A 23,149-nucleotide genomic window follows, 5' to 3' on the forward strand; every position below is an offset into this window, starting at 1 on the left:
GGAAGTTAACAGATATAATTGAAGTCGAGTACTATGACAGGACTAAATACATCATGTTCAAGTATGATTGGGTGGACACCATGAGGGACAGGGGGTACAAGGTGGACGAGTATTGCATTGTACTTGTCAACTTTAATCGCCTTGTCCACAGGGGAGACCTGGAGACTGATGACCTGTACGTGCTAACTTCACAAGTTGACCAAGTATTTTACGTCGAAGATGAAAGGAACCCGGGTTGGGCTTGTGCCGTACGAACTAAAACCAGGAACGTCTATGACGTTGGTCAGGGTGAAGGGTCCCGTGATGCATGTGACAACTACCACAAGTGCGAGCCGTTCCTATTAACGAGAAATAACGATCATGATCCGAGTGATGAATTCGACCATGTCCGACCAAACTCAGATCCAATCTTAGCGTATGTGATTCAATAAAACTTGACTGGTTTCTTGTTATTTATTTCTACATTGATTAGTAATTGTTAACGAATTGGTACGTCATTAATATATGTGGTAATAATTAAAGTATGTATTAGGTCCACAATATAGTTCTCGTTGTCAATTAATTAAATCCAATTTATGTTCGTGTGCATAATGTATAAATATATAACATTAATTTCGGTGCGTTGTGTATTTCGCAGGTTACCCTAGCACTTGACAGATATTCCACACCTTGTTTGAATGTTAGATCGTCTGTTTGTAGCAATTTAGGTAATAATTAATGACTTTTCAGTTTATTTTTATTTTTTGGTATTGATGACGTTTGTTTACATTCCACGTGTTGCTCAATACTTAGGACTTAATATGATACTATCATATTGTTGTTTGCTAAGTGTGTTTGTTTTATCATTCATAGGTAATACGGGGCATGCTATTGCACATCCTTCAGTAGCGACTCATGTGTCTGTAGTGAGGAAACCAACTCATGAGCAACTATATTCTTTTGAGTCATTGATTGTGTTTTGCATGTAATCTGTATGTATACTTTGTTCATATATATGACAAGACAAAGATTGGTTGTATGATTTTGAATGGTTGTGATTGTTGATGATTGATGGAAATGTATATTGTTGTGATTGTTGTTGGAATTAAGTGTAAAATGTTGTGATTGTTGATGATTGATGGAAACGTATAAATTGTTGTGATTGTTGAAGGATTGATGTAAATGTAAGTCGTAAACATCAGGTCAACCGCTAAAAAATTAATTAGAAGAGCAAAAAACAATTTTTTTTTTCCTTCAGATATAGTGACGTGCCTAGACACCACCTCACTATATGTAGTGATGTGCAATAAATAGCACGTCACTATAGTCAGTGACGTGCGATAAAATAAAACATCACTATAAAATAGTGACATGATATATAAACCACGTCACTAACTATAGTGACGTGCGATTTATTGCACGTCACTACTTGTAGTGACGTGGTGTCTATTGCACATCACTTTTTGCAGTAGATGGGCCCCATGGTAGGCCGAATCTTAAAGATCCCTTACAAGTTCCAGATGGGACAATCACAAAGTCAAGGGCGAAGAAGACCAAGGAGGCAATGCAAGGATTGGTGCAATCCACTTGGGCCGAGTTTGCAAATTTATCGAGCAAGACTCCAACATTCAAGATGGGCTTGAAAGAAGAAGAACCAACTTTAATTCATGTGATACAAGCAACAAATGGGGGTGGCATAGCCTAGTGGTTTCTTGCAGACTCTTTATTTCACTAAGTATAGGCATGTGGGCCTATTTTTATGTTTCTATGGTTGTAGGCCTTTAGGCCTATTTGTTTTATTAAGGGGACTTCTTTTATTAGCTATAGAAGTGTAGTTTAGGATATTTTGGGCTTGAAGATGTTCAGCCCATATCTTTTAATTGATGTAGGCCTTAGTAGGGTTAGGGCTTCATGGAGAGGTTTTAAAAAGACTTGTAGCCGCATATGCTAGACAAGTTGATTGGGAATGAAGTTTTGTTCTTCATAGAAAACTTTTTCAGTTTTCTCTACTTGTTCTTGATTGAACTAAGAACTTATCAAAGGCAAACCCTTTGTGGCGTTCTCACCAAATCTAGGTTCTTGAAACAAGATTTCAACGGGTCTAGATTCTTTGGACTTGATTCTTGGCTTTCTTGGGTAGATTTCAATTTGTTTGTGGGTTCAAAGGGGATTTCATCCTGCGGGTTCACCTCATGTATTTTCAGAAAAATAGATCTTAAAAGTGGATATCATCAAATTAGAATGAAAGAGGGAGATGAATGGAAAACTATTTTTAAGACTAAACATGGACTTTATGAATGGTTGGTTATGCCATTTGGACTTACAAATGCGCCTAGTACTTTCATGAGATTAATGAACCATGTATTACGTGCGTTCATAGGCAAATTTGTAGTCGTGTACTTTGATGATATCTTAGTGTACAACACGAACTTAGATGAACATATTGAGCATTTAAGATGTGTGTTAGATGCGCAGAAAATGAAAAGTTTGCTTCCCAAGCCAATAAAGGGCGAAGGCGTGTCATCTTTGAACCAGGCGATTGGGTTTGGGTTCACATGCGCAAAGAACGATTCCCAGCCCATAGAAGGACTAAATTGCATCCTCGCAGCGATGGACCTTTCCAAATCCTCGAAAAAATTAATGATAATGCTTATAAAGTGGATCTTCCCGGTGAGTATAATGTCTCTGCTACTTTCAATGTTTCTAATCTTTCTCCCTATGATGTAGGTGACGATTCGATGTCGAATCCTTTTAAGGAGAGGGGGAATGATGGGCCCCATGGTAGGCCGAATCTTAAAGATCCCTTACAAGTTCCAGATGGGCCAATCACAAAGTCAAGGGCGAAGAAGACCAAGGAGGCAATGCAAGGATTGGTGCAATCCACTTGGGCCGAGTTTGCAAATTTATCGAGCAAGACTCCAACATTCAAGATGGGCTTGAAAGAAGAAGAACCAACTTTAATTCATGTGATACAAGCAACAGATGGGGGTAGCATAGCCTAGTGGTTTCTTGCAGACTCTTTATTTCACTAAGTATAGGCATGTGGGCCTATTTTTATGTTTCTATGGTTGTAGGCCTTTAGGCCTATTTGTTTTATTAAAGGGACTTCTTTTATTAGCTATAGAAGTGTAATTTAGGATATTTTGGACTTGAAGATGTTCAGCTCTTGTCTTTTAATTGATGTAAGCCTTAGTAGGGTTAGGGTTTCATGGAGAGGTTTTAAAAAGACTTGTAGCCGCATATGCTAGACAAGTTGATTGGGAATGAAGTTTTGTTCTTCATAGAAAACTTTTTCAGTTTTCTCTACTTGTTCTTGATTGAACTAAGAACTTATCAAAGGCAAACCCTTTGTGGCGTTCTCACCAAATCTAGGTTCTTGAAACAAGATTTCAACGGGTCTAAATTCTTTGGACTTGATTCTTGGCTTTCTTGGGTAGATTTCAATTTGTTTATGGGTTCAAAGGGGATTTCATCCTGCGGGTTCACATCAGCAGTGACGTGTTATTATATCCACGTCACTGAAAATAGTGACGTGGTAATATTTATGACACGTCACTATTTTTACTGGCATGCAACAACAACACGTCACAATCTGTGGTGACGTGTGGTTTTCTATCACGTCACTACTTGAGTGACGTTTACAAATTACACATCACTGCAAACAGTGAGGTGTCATTTGATGACACGTCACTATTTGCAGTGACTTGGTGTTTTTGCGGTCACTGAATATTAATGACGTACAAAATTTCTCACGTCACTGTTGAGTGACGTGGTGCACTTCTGGGCGTCACTAATGTACATTTAGTGACCAGCTGTTTAGTGGCGTGTGCTTCATGTCACTATTTGTGCATCACTAGCGTTTAGTGATGTGCAAAACCCTTTTGCACGTCACTGGAGTCAGGTCACTATTTACTTAATTTGTTGTAATGACGGTTGAAATTGAAATATAGATACACTAAATTGACATATTTTAAAGTTTAAGGGTTTGATTGCAAAAGTGATGAAAATTCATAGGTAATAAATGAAGTTTTTCTTTCTTTCTTTCTTTCTTTTTTGTAAATTCATTGTTAAATTTATGAGATTTACATGTTGGTTCCACAGATTCAATGATGTATTTGCACATCTTTTGTACGGAGATGGACAAGAAATGTGCAATGTAATGAAACCAAACATTTCTATTTTTTTTATCTGAATAAACACCCCTTGTTGGAGCAGAATGAAGGGTCCACTTAGACAAAAAAGTCCGAGAAATGTTGTAAACACTTCTAAGTGCACACTTAATGACATGGAATTAAAAATTCCCATTTGATCCAAAATTCAATTGTGATATATCCAAAATTTAATGATAATTTTTAATGTCACATCATAGAGTATGAATTTGAGAGCATGAAAGTGAAAATATGTGTAGCATTTCTCAAAAAGCCTGGCATGATCAAGGTCTCTTTCATAATCCCCAGTTATTTTTGTTCTTTACTCTTTGATCTTGGCATGAAATATAGTAAAAGATGTAATAGTAGAGGTAATCCTCCACTGCATCTCTCTTAGAGTTACATTCAGCTAAGCAAATATTTAGCTAAATGATACATTTTTCTATTTTAACTATCTATTTTTTCAAAATACACATATATGGCTAATAATTTTAGCCATCTACTTTCACTATTCCATTTAATATATATATTCACTATACTCAAGAAAAAATATAATGAGATTGACTTTCTTTTTTCTTTTTCTTTTTCTTTTTATTAATTTAACTTATGGGTTGTGCTTAGAATTTGCTAAGCACAATAGTCACTAGTTAAGGATAATTTGACTAAATAAATGTTGAGTTAATTTTTTTTATATTTTTTTATTACAAAATTAATCAAAATAACCTGTTAACTATTTTTGACTTGCTATTCAAGTGCTCAAGCGAAAATCATAAACAAAGGATAGTCCGTCCCAAACTCCAAATTGCCTATTCCTCTTTAGCTAGCAACCTTCCATTTTTTCAAAGAAAATTATATTTCCCTAGTAACCACATGAGGTGTGCATTAATTAATCTACCAAAAATGAATATTCCAGCCTAGCTACATTAATTCTTACACAAATTAAATCTTCTCTTGTTAGGATCCGTTTGGATTTGTAATTTCAAAAAGTGCGATTTAAAAATAGTGATTTTAAAATGTGCGATTTGAAAAAAGTGATTTTTAAAAATGCAATTAAGCGTTTGGCAAAATCGCAGTTTAGCCTTTAATCGCAGGTTGACCTTTTAAAATTCCGCGTTTTCAAAAAAAAACCCAATTACCTGTATTTGAAAAAGTAGTTTTCTACGTTTTCAAATCGCAATGTTTTAAAAAATGCAATTCCCAAACGGTTCATTTTCTGAAATTTGGTTTAAAAACGCACTTTTTGTTTACGAAATCGCAATCTCAAACGCACCCTTAGTCTATTGGATGCATGCCATCATATGCCAACGAACAAAACATTAATGTTATATATGACAATTTTATTCAATGTTATCTTAAAAGGACATAAATTTTCTATAAACTTGTTTATAGGAAATTTCATACAACCCACATATAAGATTGACATGTATCATTTAAGTATGTGAGAAGCATATGCTATTAAAACAACATGTGTTTCTCACATGCCAAGGAACACATGTCAATTTTATATGTGGGTTGTATGAAATTTCCTACAAACTGGTTTGTAAGAAACTTTTGTCAATCTCAAAATATTGAAATAGTATAGTTCCAATTGATCTTTAGAATTTTTATTTATTTATATTTTATTTTTTAATATTGACTGATCTAAAGGTTAGTTTAAATTGTCGCATTAGCATTATAAAATAATTGAGAGCATAAAAATGTAGTTTTTAGCAGTACTCGAGCAATATTTTTATTTTTTACAACAAAATCAAGAGTTATAATAAAAATTACATTTTTATCCTACAACTATCCCACAATGTTGACATAGTATCAACTAACCATTGGATGAGTATTTGTTAAAAATAATAACAAAAAAAAAAAAAAAAAAATCAAGGGTTTGTTCGAATCAATTAAATTGGTGAAAATATAGGTATTTTCGCCCATCAAATGGGAATTTTTTGTTAAGTCGGTTAATTAATTGACTCCATACCAACAAGAATAAATTTTCACTATTTCAATTAAGTCGTTTAACTCGGTGAAGTCGATTAAATATCGGTTAATCGTGAACTTTTTATATTCGGGTGATCTAATTTTTATGGGCAAAAATAGGTTATTTTGGAACTAAACAATTTATGACAACTCGGTTTAGTTAACTGATAAAATAAAAATTCTACCACTTATCGAATCGAATCGATTTCGAAACAGTTTTTTCTTATTCCGATTGCTGACCACCAACAATATAATCGGTAGGCGACAATCGAGTATTCTGCTCATCTCTAGCGAGATAATTCTAGAATAATAACTTTCCCTTTCAAAAATATAATAATTATTGATGGCACTCGCCTCGAACCGTCTAGACCAAATCATATGCAAAGGAAGTGCACACATAAATTGAATGGGACGAAACAATTAAAAGAGAAAAAACAAAAAGAAGTAGCCACGGCCCACGTGATCTCCCTCCCTCCCTCCAAAATCCAAAACTAATGTCTGCTCAGGTCTGACGTCCACCCATCTGGATACATTAACCGTCAGTGGATTTCCTTAAAAAAACAGAGAAACAGAAAAAACTCCGCCTCCCATCCCATCCCCAATCCTAAAACACTTCCATTTCCGTGTACTTTCTTTCTTGGGTTTGTTTCTAATGGCTCAAGAAAAGGACAAGGGGAGAGAATCTGAACAGTTCTTCTTGGATGAGGATGATGGTTATGTGACGGGTGATGATGAAGGTATTGAAGTGAGCAAGATTGGTGGTGGTGGTAGTATCAGTAGCAGCAGTGATTTTGAAAATGGTGGGGGGGGTCATCATCAGGGTTCGGCTTCTGATGCTTTCGCTTCTCAGCAATGGCCGCAGAGTTACAGGTGGGTTTTTTTTTTGTTTTTTGTTTTTTTAAATGATCATCAAAAACTGTGTTAGTTTTATAGAAAATATATGATGGAGATTTTGTGGGGGAAAATTATAATATTACAAGGCTTTTCAGATTAGTGTCTCTTTGGAATGAAATTTTTGTTTTCTTCTTATTGGGATGTGTATTTTCACAGTCAGAGACATTTGTTTTGGTTTGTTTGAGAATTTTTTAGGCTTCATTTGGATCATAGAAAGTTCAGGATTTTTTATTTTATTTTTTTAATTTTTTTAAAAAAGGAATAAGCATCATATGTCCTAATCAACAAAAGATTAAACAACGCTCTCTCCAGAACACAACACCCCAATCAACCATACAACAAAAAACAACTATAGAACCACACATCCACTCACTCTGTATCTATCATACATCATAAACAAACTACTCTGTCTTCACAAAACAAAACTATAGTCATAGTATTCGATCTTGAAATCCCCACCTACAACATAGAGATTTATTAAGGATTGATTCTTTGAACTTTCCAGCTCCCATGATTCTAGTTCTAATTTCCCAATCTATCCTATTCAAATTCAGGTCCTCTGAATTCACCACATTACCATGCTTTAAGTTATTTCTTCATTTCCATAGGTGATAAACTACGGCCCCAAAAGCCAATTTGCACAAACTAACATTTAAACTTCTTCCCTTTAAATCTGTAATTCCCCATTTCATCACTTCTTCCCAAATTAAAGGAGGGTCGCCTACCATACATCTTCTTAACACTTCTATCCAAATGTAACGACCCACCCCCAATGACATAATAGTATCTGCTTTTAGCTCCTCTGAACCAAACTTCTCAGGAAGTCACCTATCCTGGTATTACACTCTCAGAAGCACGCTTAACTGCAGAGTTCCAATAGGTTCAAAGCCATCAGGGCTTTAAAACGCGTTGTATCAAGAAAGGTGTGAATATACATATAAGTACATCCCCATTCCCATACTCGGGCAATGTGGGATGTCACACCAAACTCTCTTGCTGAAACTGCAACGGAAAACGAGATGATCCCTATCTTCAATGCACCCTCTGCAGAATGTGCATACCATATCCCCTTTTATAGCCCCACTGCAGTAGCCAATCTCTAGTAGATAAACTATTCTTCATAGCAAGCCATAAAAAAGAATGCATGTCTCGGTATTGCAAGAGGAAACCACACCAGACGCCACCAATAAACTTCAACTTGCTTTGATCTAATAGGATCCCATGTATCTGCAATCGAATATATACCTTTCGTAGAAATAACCCATATTGGCTTATCATTATCACTTCTCTCAACCAAATCCAGCTTGCTTTGAATCTTTACCAAGTCATCTGACCTTGCCGGTGGCCAAAATCATTCTCTATTCTTTGTAACACTTGCCAACTTTGCATTAATAGAGCTCCCTGCATCATATATTGCTCAAGCCATAAAAAAGAATGCATGTCTCAGTATTGCAAGAGGAAACCACACCAGACGCCACCAATAAACTTCAACTTGCTTTGATCTAATAGGATCCCATGTATCTGCAATCGAATATATACCTTTCTTAGAAATAACCCATATTAGCTTATCATTATCACTTCTCTCAACCAAATCCAGCTTGCTTTGAATCTTTACCAAGTCATCTGACCTTGCCGGTGGCCAAAATCATTCTCTATTCTTTGTAACACTTGCCAACTTTGCATTAATAGAGCTCCCTGCATCATATATTGCTCGGGATTCATATATGTCAAAAAGAACTCCATCAGGATGCCATCTATCCATCCAAAGATGAATTGATTCACCATCCCTTACATTGAACTTTATAAACCCCTTTGCAGCAACTTTCTCCAACTCCATGAGCAATTATGAGGGATCTTAATTTGCCAAAAACTCTCCCCCTTCAATATATTTTCTCTAACCCAAGCAACCCACAAGGATCCAGCTTTGGAGACTGAACCAAACAGTCTTGAGTAGTTTTCTGTTTGTGGTGTTTGGTGTTTTTAATGTTAATGCACAATAAGTTGGGGACTGCTAGTGATAGTCGAGACTGAATGCTGCACCGATAATGTGTGGGTGCTCTATTGCTTTGCGTTCCGTATGACATATGCATGAGATAATTCTTGCATGTTACTTATCAAAAAAAAATTCTTGCATGATACAGGTAACTAGTTTTCCATGGTCACTACTATCATATTTAAACTCCAATTTTATTTTTTTATTTTTTATCAGGAATTTGTCACTCTCCAAAAATTATGCCTTTGGTAATACTGAATTTCGACTGAGTTAACATTGTCTGATTAATCTTCTTGATTTGTAATGTTAGTTAGTAATCTTATTCTACTTGTAAAATATTTGTCATCTTAACCTTAGTTTGTTACTTTAGGCATCGTAGTGCTGAACTGAAAATATTTGTCCAAGTTGTATCAAAAAACTTTTAGACTGGAAATGGTGCTACCCACGTTAAAAGTGTATGGGCCATTTACAATGTAATATTGCATGGAAGCATTTTGGCTTAGGGGATGATAATTCCATTAAATCAATTTCCTTGTGTCAGCTGAGGGACTATGCCCCCGTTTAATGTTTATGGTGAACTGTTTAGGATGATGATATTTGAGAGGTCACTGTTGAATAGATTGATGAGCATTTTCAAAGAAAATGTAACTATTTATAGCCCTGTTTTTTTATGCTCTGTTTTTTACAGCCTCTGAGAGTTGTGAGATTAGGTTGGGAATTCACAGTCTTCTAATTATATCTTAATGTTTAGTGAGCTCTATGGCAACAAATAGTTAACCATGCTTGTTGCTTAATCTAGAATGTATTGGGTAAGACATTGAAGCAATCTCCTTGTCCTAACAATTGATACAATGGAAGTACAAATAATTATCATGCTCATATGATACATACCTGATATCAAGCATTACATGACATATGCTATAAAATTTGTTCCTAGTATGTTACCAACGTGAATTAACTGGCAATTACATCGTTGGGATACTGTTTCGGTTGGTTTCTATGTTCATTCAAGTCTGCAAATGAGTTTTTTGCACACATAAAGTACACAATCCTATGTAACTTCTAGAATTATAGAATTTGAAACAAGTGTTTTACAGCCGTTAAAAGAAGAATATTGATATTCTCTGAAATAATGTAGGATAACTTAAGCATCCAAATACAATGTGTACCTGAAAAAGGGAATTACTTGGAAGGCAATGCACATTTCAAGTCATCCTATGTAAATTGAATGCACTCAAGTACTCATCCTTTTTCTCTCCTTGGTCTTTTTTCATTTTCTGGCAGAGAGACTACTGATTCTTATACCATCTCAGCATCACCAAGTTTTGTACTTCTTGGACAAGGTCTACGTGCTATATATTCAAGCTTTGAAGATCGTACTAAGAGCAATTTAGACCTGGATGGAAAGTCTCCTTTACTCTCTGATTATGAAAGAAGTTATCAGAAGGAAGACTTGGGTAGGATCTCAAGAGCACAATCATCAATATCAGAGAAAGCCTCATTGTATAAGCAGCAGCTTACTGGGGAGCTACCCATTGGTCATGGGTGTAGCCTTACTCAGACTGTCTTCAATGGTAACCTATGTTAATCTAGGGTTCTCTTACTATTATAATTGATATATCTGAAGTTCTTTTTGATATTTAATACGCTCTACCACTGATGGAGAAATTCCTGATATTTGTGAAAAGTTATCAGTAAAAAATATTCGTTGCAGAGGGAGAATGTCTAATGTGTGAGAAAATTTTTCACACCGGTTTATCTACTCTCATGAAAGAAGTTTTTGTCATCTGTTTGTGCTCTGTAATTTGAAGTTTTATCTTTTGGCTGTCTGGAATAATTATGTGATGTCGCATTGTTTTGAGGCAGGAGTTAATGTACTGGCCGGAATTGGGCTTCTTTCTACACCTAACACAATTAAAGAAGGTGGCTGGGCAAGTTTGGTAGTGCTAGTTCTTTTTGCAGTTGTATGTTATTATACTGCCTCCCTCATGAGATATTGCTTTGAGAGCAAAGAAGGTATCGTAACTTACCCGGATTTAGGAGAAGCTGCCTTTGGAAGATATGGACGTCTTTTCATATCTGTGAGTTGCTTGTAACTTCAAATGGAATTATGGAAGCACAATATCCTGTTTATAAGTTGGTCAAGCTAGTTCTTTATAGTTATTGATGGCAAAATGCTGGTAATCTATCTATTCTTCCTTCTCAGATTAACTGGACATTGTATTTGGTGCAAGTTAACTGTCTGATTTACATGTTTTAGTTGAAATTAGATGGTTTCAATTTCATTTCATGTTTATAAATTGGTAATCTTGGGAGATGAACAAGAATGCTACATATATATAGTTTGTTTTACTTATATCTCGGTTGTTTGTAACAATATTTCTGAAGTTATTGTATTTTTGGATCTTGTTGCAGATTGCTTTGTACGGTGAATTATATGTAAGTGACACACTTATTCTGATTGGTTGAACCATATTCCCTTAAATCTTAGTCAGGTTGATAAGATTTGCTTTCCATATGTGCAGTCCTATTGTGTCGAATTTATTATCTTGGAAGGAGATAATCTTACCAAGCTATTTCCTGGAACATCGTTGGATTTTGCTGGTGTTCATCTGGACTCTATGCACTTGTTTGGAATTCTAACTGCCCTCGTTGTTCTGCCAACTGTTTGGTTGAGGGATCTCCGTGTGATCTCATACCTTTCAGGTGTTGTAAACTTGTTCTGTCACGCCTCCATTGAGTTCATGAAATTGTTCATGTATCTGAATTCCTGTCATCTACTTTGCAGCTGGTGGGGTGATTGCAACAGTTTTGATAGTTCTCTGTGTATTTTTCCTTGGTACAACCGATGGAATTGGGTTCCATCAAAGTGGTCAAGTAGTAAACTGGAGTGGCATTCCATTTGTCATTGGTGTGTACGGATTTTGCTATTCCGGGCATTCTGTGTTTCCAAATATATACCAATCAATGGCTGACAAGACGAAATTTAGCAAGGCAATCGTAATATGGTGAACAAATTTGTGGTTGTAATTGGACACACCTTTTGCTTCCCTTTCTATCTCTCATGGCTTAACTTTTTCTTTTTCTTTCTATGCAGTTTTCTTCTGTGTGTTCTAATTTACGGTAGTGTTGCAGTCATGGGATATCTCATGTTTGGTCAACATACATTATCCCAGATAACATTGAATATGCCACCAGATGCCTTTGTTTCCAAAGTTGCAGTTTGGACAACTGTAAGTATGAGATTGTTGGTTCTTTGAAAATGAGATTTTCTGGGTTGATGACTAATTTATGTGTTTATAAGCTGACTTCTTACTTTCTGGCAGGTTATTAACCCATGCACTAAATATCCTTTTTGCAAATATTATGCATTATTGTAATCAAATTAGACTACATTTATTTGTAATTTTCTGCATTTATTTTGTTAATTTGATTCCTTAACATTGAACAAATATGCACTTTTGATGAACCCTTTGGCGAGGAGTATAGAGGAGCTGCTGCCGATCAGAGTTTCAAATAGTTTGTGGTGTTTCATTCTCCTAAGAACAACACTTGTCATTTCTTCGGTTTGTGCAGCTTTTCTTCTTCCAGTTTTTGGTAAAGTCTTGGAATTTGACTTGATGCCAAATACTTCAAGTTTTAGTTACATCTTATATTTGTTAGACAGTAAAAGGTATCAAAATATCGTCAGAAAATCATACGCATCTGGACAGAAAGATTGTCTTTTGTTTAAATTTCATATTATATGATTTTCTGTAAGTAGTTCGTTTTCGTACACAGTTTGCTATATAACCTATTCGGCAGTCAACTTGCTGCATTAACTATGGAATCTGAGGGAAACTATGTTCTTTGGCTTCATAAGCAATAAAAATCAAGATCGGAAGGTTGTATATATCTGAAGTAGTTTTTGATGAAATTGGGAGTTTTAGATTTTGACCACATCATTCCAAAGTAAACTCTCCACAGTGGGATATAGTCGTGGGGGTGATGTATCATACAAGATTGTTGATGTTCCTGTGAACTACTGACAATTAATTTCTCGTACTTTCTTCTTAGAAAAACTTTCTAGTTGTAAGGAGGTAGTGAAAATAGCTGCTTCTGTTGATTCTTTCTTATTCCTGATCAGCTTCACCAACTTCTGGTTCTGATTGAGTGAACTCAATCACTCAGTAGTCGTTTTGTTTTGGTTGCAGGTCTTGTGATGGCTTTAATTGGTTCTCTCCTCAGTATACTTGTGGTAAGAATACATTTTTCTCCAATAAAGACACATTTGTATTCCACAAATTTCAATTTCTTGTAAAAGAATTCCAGAAGTGAATTCAGTATAAGATTCTACATATTTTAAGGGTGATTCCTTACAGAACACTTGTTTAGAGAAAAGGCATTTGGTTGACTTCATTGAATAGAGTATTGAGGACAAAATGACAGAAAAGAGCATTTCAGTTTCCTAAGCCATTGTAGTTTGTTTATTGGATATAATCTACACTTGCAATACACCATTCACTCGGTTTGTGGTATATTGTTCTTGGATAGTGATGATTTATGCCAACATGAAACAAAGCTAACATGTTTTATGTAATGGATGTTGCTTTGATCCAGGCAGTAATCATGCCTGCTTTATGTTTTCTAAAAATTGTGGGGAAGAAAGCTACAAGGACACAGGTAAGCACAGTTTTGCCCAACATATTCTTTATGCAAACTCTTACAAACCAAAAGAAAAGATTTCTGTTTGACTGGATCTTGAGGCTTTATGACTTCAAAAGACTAATAAGAAATACCAAAACACAAAGGAGTGATTGAGGAAGCAATCAAATTGAAGAGAAAAATTTGAATTCATAAATACCCCCGTGAATGCATTTGCCAGTCTCACGTGGTTTCTTGAATCAAAATTGTTTGAGACGGTTATGCAAGTTTATATGTTTCCCATGCAAGACTAGCTCTTACAATAGAGCCAGTTTGGGATTGCATTGGGAAATAGGGCTTTTATCTATATAAAAAGCTTGAAAGAGCTTTCTAAAAGAAAAAAGCTTTATGTTTAAGCTTCCCACACAATGCAGTTTTGGGTTTTTTTTAGAGCAAAAAAATGTTTTTTTTTAATATTTTACAAAACCAATTTGGTTTTTTTTTTTTTTTGCCTGAAAGAGCTTTTTAGGTACTAAAAGCACATTTTAAACTCCTTAATGCAATCCCAAACATGTTCTTACAATAGGGCATGTTTAAGTAGAGTTTCTTTGTGTTCTTACTGTGTTCATGTCCTTCTCTGCATGTATATTGGATTGGTTTCCTTTGTTTACACTAATTTTCTTCCTCCACAAAATCAGATTGTTTCAAGTTCCACAGTAGCTGTATTGGGCATCATTTGTGCAATTCTTGGAACATATTCGTCGGTGTCAGATATTGTGAAGAGTTACTGAAAGATTCAGGTGGTTCAACATCTCAAGAATACTGGTGGGTGCTGATCATCTCATGTGTGTTCTTTTTGCATTGCACCAAATATTCAAGTCAGTGATTATAGCCAGGAATTAGACCTTTTTGGATGCTGATGCGCTTTATTTATTTCCAAGTAGCCTTTTAAGGACTTGTATTAAACACATTTTTTTCGTAATTTTTTATTGTTATTAGCACCATAGTTGGTGCTAATTGATGGGACATCTAGTCATTTCTTAGCTATATAAGGGTGCGTTTGGAATTGCGATTTCCTAGACAATAAGTGCGATTTTAAACCAAATTGCAGAACATAAATCGTTTGGGAACTGCGTTTTTAAAAATTGCGATTTGAAAACGCAGAAAATCTGCTTTTCCAAATCGCAGGTAAGATGGTGTTTTTTTGAAAACGTAGAATTTTAAAAGCTAATTTGCGATTTTAAATGCTAAACTGTAATTTTGCCAAACGCTTAACTGCGTTTTTAAAAATCACTTTTTTCAAATCGCATATTTTAAAATCGTGATTTTAAATCGCACTTTTTGAAATCGTAAACCCAAACGGACCCTAAGATTGCAAGCACAGAGCACAGGAAGCCAACCACGTTAAATCGTATATGGGGTTGCACTAAGAATTTCTTATAAATAACAAGATATTGACTACAATATCTTCATATTATAAAAAATAGGAAAATGCTCAAAATACTCATAGTGCACAACAAGTGTATTATCACAAGGCACAATGGGGTGGGACGTACACATTGTGCACCATGAGTGCATGTATCATTCCCAAAAAAAAAAAAAAAAAAAAATATTGAAAAAAAAAAAAACTTGAAATACAAAACATTTATGAACACACAAAAATAGTTTTGACATTATAGTTCATAATCTCTACTATTTAATTCTAAAACAATAGTTGAGATTTGGAGAATTTACTTGATAGAATATCCTAAGAATCATATGGTATACTAATCTATTAAAAGAAATGAAAAAAAAAAAATAATCTTGTAATTTGTGACTTATATGCATTTAAACATCTTTGAGGAAAATATACTTAACCCCTCTTTAGGAAAACAATTGAGAGAGAGGGTTTGAGGAATGATCGACCACCCTTCAACTTTTGAAGACAATCAATCACCTGTTGAAGACTATGGGGATGGCCCACCACCCTATTTATTTTGGGGGTAGTCCACTAAGGGGGTAATCAACCACCCCTTGAAGACTTTTAGAGGTGGTAGAACACCTTTCAAGGTATAGGGTTGATTCAAATTCAATGAGTGGCCAGCCGAGCACCCACTCAACCTTGAGAGGGTGTTCGATCACCCCTAAAACCTCTGGGAGTGGGTGCTCGACTATTTCCAAAATAAGGGGTGGTCAAATCATCCTACAGCCTTGAAAGGGTATTCGATCACTCCTAAAAGCTTTAAGCGGATGGTTGACCATTCGCAAAAGCACTCAAGAGCCTTAAAAATAAGGGGTAGCCAAACTCCCCTCAACCTTAAGTGGGTGTTCAACCATCCACAAAAGCTTTCAAGGAATTGCCGGCCACTCCCAAATGCCTTCAAAGGGTGGTCAATTACCCTAAAAGCATTCAAACCACACCTTCAAGGAAGAAGGGATGGCTCGAAATTACAATGAAATGGAAGTTTGTGTTAGAATATAGGGTTTCCATGATAAGTTTGATTTAATTTACATGTTGAAGTATTTACCATAGTTGTGTATTGTAATCAAATTTTTAGGATTTGATTACTTTTTTTGTATTCTCTCCACGAACCCCAATTTCCTATAAACATGGCCATTTGTATTGTAAACATATTAAGTTGAATAAGATCAAAATGTAGGCTTTAAGAAAAGTTTTAGTGATGGACATACGCCTCTAAGGCTGAACAACCCCAAAATTTTCTCCATTTTCCCTTGTGCTTCCACTGTTTTTCACTATTTATATTTTATCCAAGTCCACTTTTCTATGGATTCAAGTTTTTTCCCTTCCATTTCTGGCAATGCCTCCCTCCTGGCATTCCTCACTGCCATTTAAGTACTTATCAAGTCTGTGAGCACATGAATCGAAATTTCAGAGGTAGATCTACATAAAGCACACAAAATCAGCCCAATCAAAGGTTTCACGAGCCCACACACGCTGCCCGAAGATTCTGCTAGCATAGTAATGCGCCTCACGAAATTCACGCGCCCTCACAATCCAGTGAAGGGCCTCCACAATTTTTCGTACGATGGATATCGAGTTATCAGAGCCGATATTCAACCCATAAGGGCCCAGTTATTTGGCCCAAGTGGCCCTTCCTTTCAATCCAATGTAGCCTTGTCTTTTGGCTTAAGTAGCCCAGCCCTTTGGTCCTAGTGGCCCAGGCTTTTGGCCCATAGTCAGCCATGTCAATGTTCCTTTGTTAGCCTAGTTATCTAGCCACCATGCGTCCTCCATCTTTGGCCACCATTCAGTCATCTTCATTGGCCATCATTTGGCCGCCGTCCGACCATCATCTTCGACCACTATTTGGCCACCATATTCAGCCACCGTTCGGCAGTCATCTCCAACCATCATTTTGCTGCCATATTAAGCTCGTGCGCGGATACATGCACCCAAACTTATTGCTATGTGCGGTGATACTTTCCTGGCCAATCCGAAACCCATTTGGTTGCCATCTGTGGCCACTACCCTGCTGCCACATCAAGACACCGCCTAGCCGAGCCTACCATTGGTGTCGTACTTGGCGAACGTAATCCGTCATGTATGGCGGCCCCCCATTGAATCCTGCAGTGTTATCAAATTCTACTCGGTTTCATGCCCAGGTTTGTCTACATGTCATTCCTTAATCCGGTCTTATCCAAGCTCGCATCTAGCCTTTTACTGCTGCCACACAAGATTCTTAGTAAAGCACTAGCAACAGTTGTCCTATATTGGTTCCCTTCCTTATATTTAGAAAAAGTTTCATGAAAAACATCAAAAAAAAAACCTTCCACGACAGATGTTCTATATTTAGATGAGGGGGTTAGGAATGAATAGTAATTCCCTATATATACATGTCTACTATTCATTTCCTATGTATTATTTTAATATAAAAAATATATATTTAATTCATATAGAGAAGAGAGAAAAAGTAGGAAAGAGAGTAAAAAAGTAATATTTAATTGATATAGGGAAAGGTAGGAGAATCTATTGTGAGGTATTTTTTTATAGGGAAGTAAAAAGTAGTTTTATTCCTTAAATATAGGAAAAATTGTTGGGAACTTGCTGCTAGTGCTCTTAGCTTTATCAACAGATCTGAAGGTCGAGCTTATGTTCAAGCTTTGGTCCTTGTGGCACTAGACTAATTTTAGCCACACAAAAAAAAAAAAATTAAAATAATAATAATAATAATAGGTCAATTGTTTTTCTTTCCAAACTTTAGCTTCCACCTTAAGTTTGAGAGGGATGTTAGAATATAAAGTTTCCATATTAAGTTTGATTTAAATGTCCTTATTGAAATATTTATCATAATTGTATATTGTAATTACCTTTCTTGTACTCTCTCCAACTACCCCAATTCTTCTCTAAATATGTTCATTTAATTTGTATTGTAAACATATCAAGTTGAATAAGAGCAAAATATAGCCCTTAAGACAATGAGATATTATACATTTACAATTTTTTATATAACTCTAACAACTTTTTTTTAAAATCAACCATTAGATGTGTAGGACCCACATATAGGAAAACAAATCCAATAGTAGTTTGAAAAAAAGTTGTTAGAATTGTGTCAAGAGATTTATAACAATCATTTCTATAAGACAATTCCCAGTACACTCTAAGGTTGAATCACCCCAAAATCTTTTGTCTCCATTATTCCTTTTGCTTCCACTATTTTCCACAATTTGTATTTCATCACAAATTTCCATAGGTTAAAGGGGCATATGTTACAAAATTAGTAGTTTGTGGTTGCTTCGCAAATGGTAGTTAAGGACAATTTGGGCATTTCAAATCCGAAATATGCATGTGCAGGTCACGTGCACCATTTTTCGTTCATTTTAACACCAATAGCTAAGGAGGGGTGCTACACATGCACCCCTCATCCACCCTTCATCCTCCATTTACAATAAAAAAAATTGATTTTAAGCAAAAATGTATCTCTGATGTGACATTAGAGACACCTTTTTGCTTAAAGTCAATTTTTTTAAGCAAAAAAGGTGGACAAGGGGGGGATGAGGGGAGGATTTTTAGCATTTCCCATAGCTAAGGGACCTTTTTGTAATGAACTAATAGTTTGATGGAGTCAAATGTTATAAATGGTAGTTTAGTGATGCCTTTCCAAAAGGGTGTTAGTTTGAGTAAATATATTTTCCTTTTAGAAGAAATAACTTAACAAAACAAAACAAAACACACCATCTTATTTGATAGATTCATTCGTTTTAGTGTCTATGACAACTACTAAACACGCATTTTCAGCTATAAAAGTTATTAAAACAAGACTTTGCAACAAAATGAAGAATGAGTTTTTTGCAAATAATTTTAGTTGTCAGTATTAAGACTACGTTTGGTACACAAGACTGGTATTTTTTTAATTTTTTCTTTTCTTTTTATGAATAGCGATGCATATTATTAGGAATACAAGAAGCTGAAATGAAATGACCATTCATATTTTTTCGTTTGATGACAACAGAAGAACTACCAAATTTTCTCACTGGATTGAATCAAATTTCTTACAATACCCTAGCTCTAAAAATCAGTTCCCAAAAAACCATTTTTTTTTTTATTTCATTCAAACACTCAAAAATTATTTAAAAAAAGAAAATAAAATAAAACTTCTTAGCCACCCCTAACAGAAGATCAAGGGTGGTCACAACCACAAACGATAACACATTGGGGGTGGCCAAGACCACCCCAAGCCATTTGTAGGTTCATTACTGCCTACCAAACGTGGCTTAAAAGCGAACTTGCTAACGAATTTCAGTTCATATTTGATATACTTGATTTTATTTATTTAAAAGAGTTAAGACTGCAATTTTAGACAATTATTATTATTATTATTATTATTGTACTAATGCCTACAAATTACCTTATTTGATATTGTTGAAGCAAATTTGTTGAGAGCTCGCATGGCGACGAGCCACATGCAAAATAAGAAAAAAGTCACCAGATGCCTTAGTCAATAAAATGTTTTAGGGAAAAAAACCGAATAGAGAAAGTGGGGAAGAAAGAATGAGTGTACCTGGTTTTGGAAGTAAAGAGGCCTTTAAATGAGAGAGGCTCATTGGTCCAATATGCTAATATTTGTGTCAACGGTGTATTATTTTATTGTCGGTTGCATTGCCAGTCATTAGTGTCGGTGATTGATGAGTTTCCATATGGAGAAGATTTTGAAAGCCTAATTGTCTGATTATTTTCCACATAAAGGCTGCATGAGTGGGCCCATGGTAGGAGCAAATATTCCCTCCAGATATATCAATCTTGGTACATATTTGTGAAGTTTGATAGATGAGTGATGCTACGGAGCAATACTTTCTTTGGAACTCATTCGAAAAAGTACTGCTCCACGGGACATTTATAATTTAATGTGCCATGGAACAGCACTTTATCCGAAATTCTCTTGATGAAGTGTTGCTCCTTAACCTTATATGCTTTGTGATGGGAAATAATGCATTTCTATTCTGGATTATGTTCATTGAGCACCACTTCTGTCCGATTAGGGTAGAAAATCAGTGTTTCTGCCACCAATAAAATATTAACATATCAGCCTATAACAAGAAAAATTATTGTTTGTAAAACACTGAATCTAATCATTTTTTAACTTTTTTAGTCTGAAAAAAAAAAAAAAAAAAAAAAAAAAAACTAAAAAAAAACTCCCAACTCCCAACCGCAGCCGCCATTGCTCCACACCGAAAATTGCTGCGCGGCCACCCCCGGCCAACTTTGGGTCTGAGAAGAGTCGATCATTCCCGTCTAGGGACTACCCACCTCGTTCGGCTCCGTCGTGTCGTCGTCTTCTTCCTCGAGTTCCGACGCCTCCACACCACATGAAAAGCCCTGGTCCGGCCGTGGAGTTGCTAATCTCGGGACAACAATGAGCATTTTGCCTAGAATATCGAGGGTCTTCAGGGCCATACGTGCCTAGCGTGGCCACGTGGGGTAGTGGTTGGGAGGATTTTTTTTTTTTTTTTTTTTTTTCTAAAGACTAAAAGAGTGAAAGAATGAGGGATGATTCGGTGTTTTGCCAACACTTACTTTTTTTATGCTTTTTTTGTTCCATGTTAATATGTCAACCTCTTATTGGTGGGCAGAAAGGTCTTAATTTTTGCCATTACTAAATAGAAGTTGTACTCTATGTTCATTATATATAGATTTTTTTTTATTTTTTTTTTTATTTTTTTGTATATACTAAAAATATAGTATATAAAGAGAGAGAGAGAGAGAGAAAAAAAAAATCGTATTATTACATTTTTTTTTCTATATTAATTCAGCCTGTATTGATGAATTTCTAACTCCCTGCTGAACAATTGGATTGGATTTTATAGGGTCATAACAAAATTCAGTTTCGTATTTGTCGTCCACAATAAATTGCTACTCATTTGCTAGGCTGTTTATTCAACTCCAAGAAGGAAAATAATAATAATAATAATAATAGTTAATTAATTAATTAATTAATTAAAATTCCTGTAAGTTCATGAAATTAAATTGAAGGGTGACTGGCCACCGTTTGTGTCGGTTGAGAAAATCAGTAGGAATTCAATTCCATACCGAGGGAGGAAGAGAACAAAATAGATTCCGATACTGAAAGGTATTAAGGTGTAGGAGCCAGGAGGCGTAAAACGATGGAGTGGTGTAATTGGAATGAGGAGGAAGGAAGGAGGTAAGTAGGGAAGGGAAAATGTCAGAGTTGGTGGCTCGGACCGGCCGCCATCAGCAGCGCTACGAGGACGGTCACCGCCTCGTCGCCGGGTATTTCCTGATTTTTGTGATGGAATTGAATTGAAAGCTTGTTGGAGTGTTTTTTTTAAGGTCTGAGAAGAAGAGTGGTTGGCAATGGCAGGTGTATTCCTTTCAAGTACACAAATTGTGGTGGAAATGGTGATCGAGAGGATGTGAAGGTACTGATGATCAACTCACCCGCTCGACCTGGCCTTCTCTTTCCAAAGGTATCATGCAAAATACATGCTGTTAGAGATCGATGATGAGAAAATATGCATGCAATCTGTTTGATATTGTTGCAATCTGTTAATTTGATTAAAGGGTGGGTGGGAAAATGATGAGACAGTTGAGGAGGCAGCAAAACGTGAAGCTTTAGAAGAGGCTGGAGTTCGTGGGGATTTGATGGTATGGATCAAATACAGTCATTTATTTCAATTTGCTACTGTTCGGACTCAATTCTGAAATCAATGGAGTGCTTCTTTCTTTGTTCAAAGATATAATAGGTCATCCCTGATTTTTTATTTTTTATTTTTTTTTGTGATAATTGGAGTATTAATTGGAGTATCCAGGGCTAACCAGATCCCCAGTTAGGTGAAGTCCAATACAATACGAAGAATATTTAGTTAAAACAAGAGGTTAATGACAGATATGATTGGGACTCAGGACTTCTGCTATGATACCTTACTAAATCACCACTTTATCTCAAAAGTTTAAATTAATAGGAAGTGGTGAATTTAATCATTTAATTTATATTCTAACACCTAAGACATCGTGCAAAGCCCTCACTTCACACGGGTTAAGTAAAGCTCGAGCTTTCGTTTGCGGGTATGGCTCTAAAAAATTATTTATATTCAGGAAAGTCGAACCTTAAACTTAATGCTTCATGAGGCACCAAGAGTTACCACTTAGCCAACCCATTGAGATTATTGATTAATCTCTGAAATTGTTGCCTAACATGTTGCTTGATATCTGTCTCTTCATAAGTAATGTCGTGTGTTTTTGTTAGAAATGATGACATGTTTGTGTAGCAGTTCCATATTGTTTATTGGATAAAGGGTGTGTTTCTTCCAGCATTTTCTGGGGTACTACTTTTTTAAGAGCAAAACCCTGCAAGACGAGTTCAGTCCAGAAGGTTTATGCAAAGCTGCCATGTTTGCTCTGCTTGTGAGGGAGGAGCTCCAGTCTTGGCCAGAACAGAGCATTCGTGAGAGAAGTTGGCTAACGATCCCTGAAGCAAAGGAGCATTGCCAGCACCTGTGGATGAGAGAGGCCCTTGGGGAAGGTTTCTCAAATTGGCATGAACATCAAATACAAAGCAATTCAAAGCAAGAGAACCACCTTTTTTCGACCCCGGATGAGGAGAATTGATGAAGGAAGGCACCTCTCTGATGCTGATTTTGCTGCCTTTTCTTTTTCAAAGCTAGATGTTTGGCTTTTTTAGGTGTTAAAGTTTATCAGGAATTTGTGTTTTTTTTTTTTTTCTTTTCTTTTCTCCTTTTTTTCTGATGTTCCTTTCTTCATTTACTTGCTCTCATGTTGCTCACTTTGTTTATATTGATAGACAAAAAGGGGGAAGAAAATGCAAAAAAAAAAAAAAAAAAAAAAAGGGGAGAAATTTCACTTTTACTCCCAAAACTTTAGTATTCCCTAAACTTCAAAAACTCTTAATTTAGTATATTTAATTTTCAATTTCAATCCCTCTATTAAGATATTCCTTTTTAAATCCTAATGCTAGGTGTCAAAATTTACAAAATATCAATTTGCTTCTTCAAAGGCATCCAAACACTGTCTTAGGAAATGTTTGAAAGCATTATTGATAGTTGGAAAATTCTTTTAACTCGATCAATA

The 23,149-nt window shown here is 35.7% G+C and overlaps 2 protein-coding genes across 2 annotated transcripts; both read left to right on the forward strand.

The window, feature by feature from the left end:
- The first annotated feature begins 6,523 nt into the window (after positions 1 to 6,523).
- Positions 6,524 to 14,657, forward strand: LOC133873546 (amino acid transporter AVT1A). The gene is made up of 12 exons (XM_062311264.1): positions 6,524 to 6,965; positions 10,267 to 10,556; positions 10,849 to 11,063; positions 11,398 to 11,421; positions 11,508 to 11,688; positions 11,771 to 11,990; positions 12,080 to 12,215; positions 12,309 to 12,319; positions 12,425 to 12,579; positions 13,176 to 13,219; positions 13,582 to 13,644; positions 14,304 to 14,657. The coding sequence occupies exons 1-12, from the start codon at positions 6,748 to 6,750 to the stop codon at positions 14,394 to 14,396; spliced, it is 1,650 nt and encodes a 549-aa protein (XP_062167248.1). The 5' UTR covers positions 6,524 to 6,747; the 3' UTR covers positions 14,397 to 14,657.
- A 6,464-nt stretch (positions 14,658 to 21,121) lies between these two features.
- LOC133873991 (nudix hydrolase 16, mitochondrial-like) lies at positions 21,122 to 22,888 on the forward strand. The gene is made up of 4 exons (XM_062311808.1): positions 21,122 to 21,331; positions 21,423 to 21,528; positions 21,623 to 21,706; positions 22,373 to 22,888. Exons 1-4 carry the CDS (start codon positions 21,261 to 21,263, stop codon positions 22,667 to 22,669), a joined length of 558 nt encoding a protein of 185 aa, XP_062167792.1. The 5' UTR covers positions 21,122 to 21,260; the 3' UTR covers positions 22,670 to 22,888.
- Positions 22,889 to 23,149: the final 261 nt, after the last annotated feature.

This window comes from Alnus glutinosa, chromosome 7 (genome assembly GCF_958979055.1).
Source record: "Alnus glutinosa chromosome 7, dhAlnGlut1.1, whole genome shotgun sequence".
Classification (NCBI taxonomy): domain Eukaryota; kingdom Viridiplantae; phylum Streptophyta; class Magnoliopsida; order Fagales; family Betulaceae; genus Alnus; species Alnus glutinosa.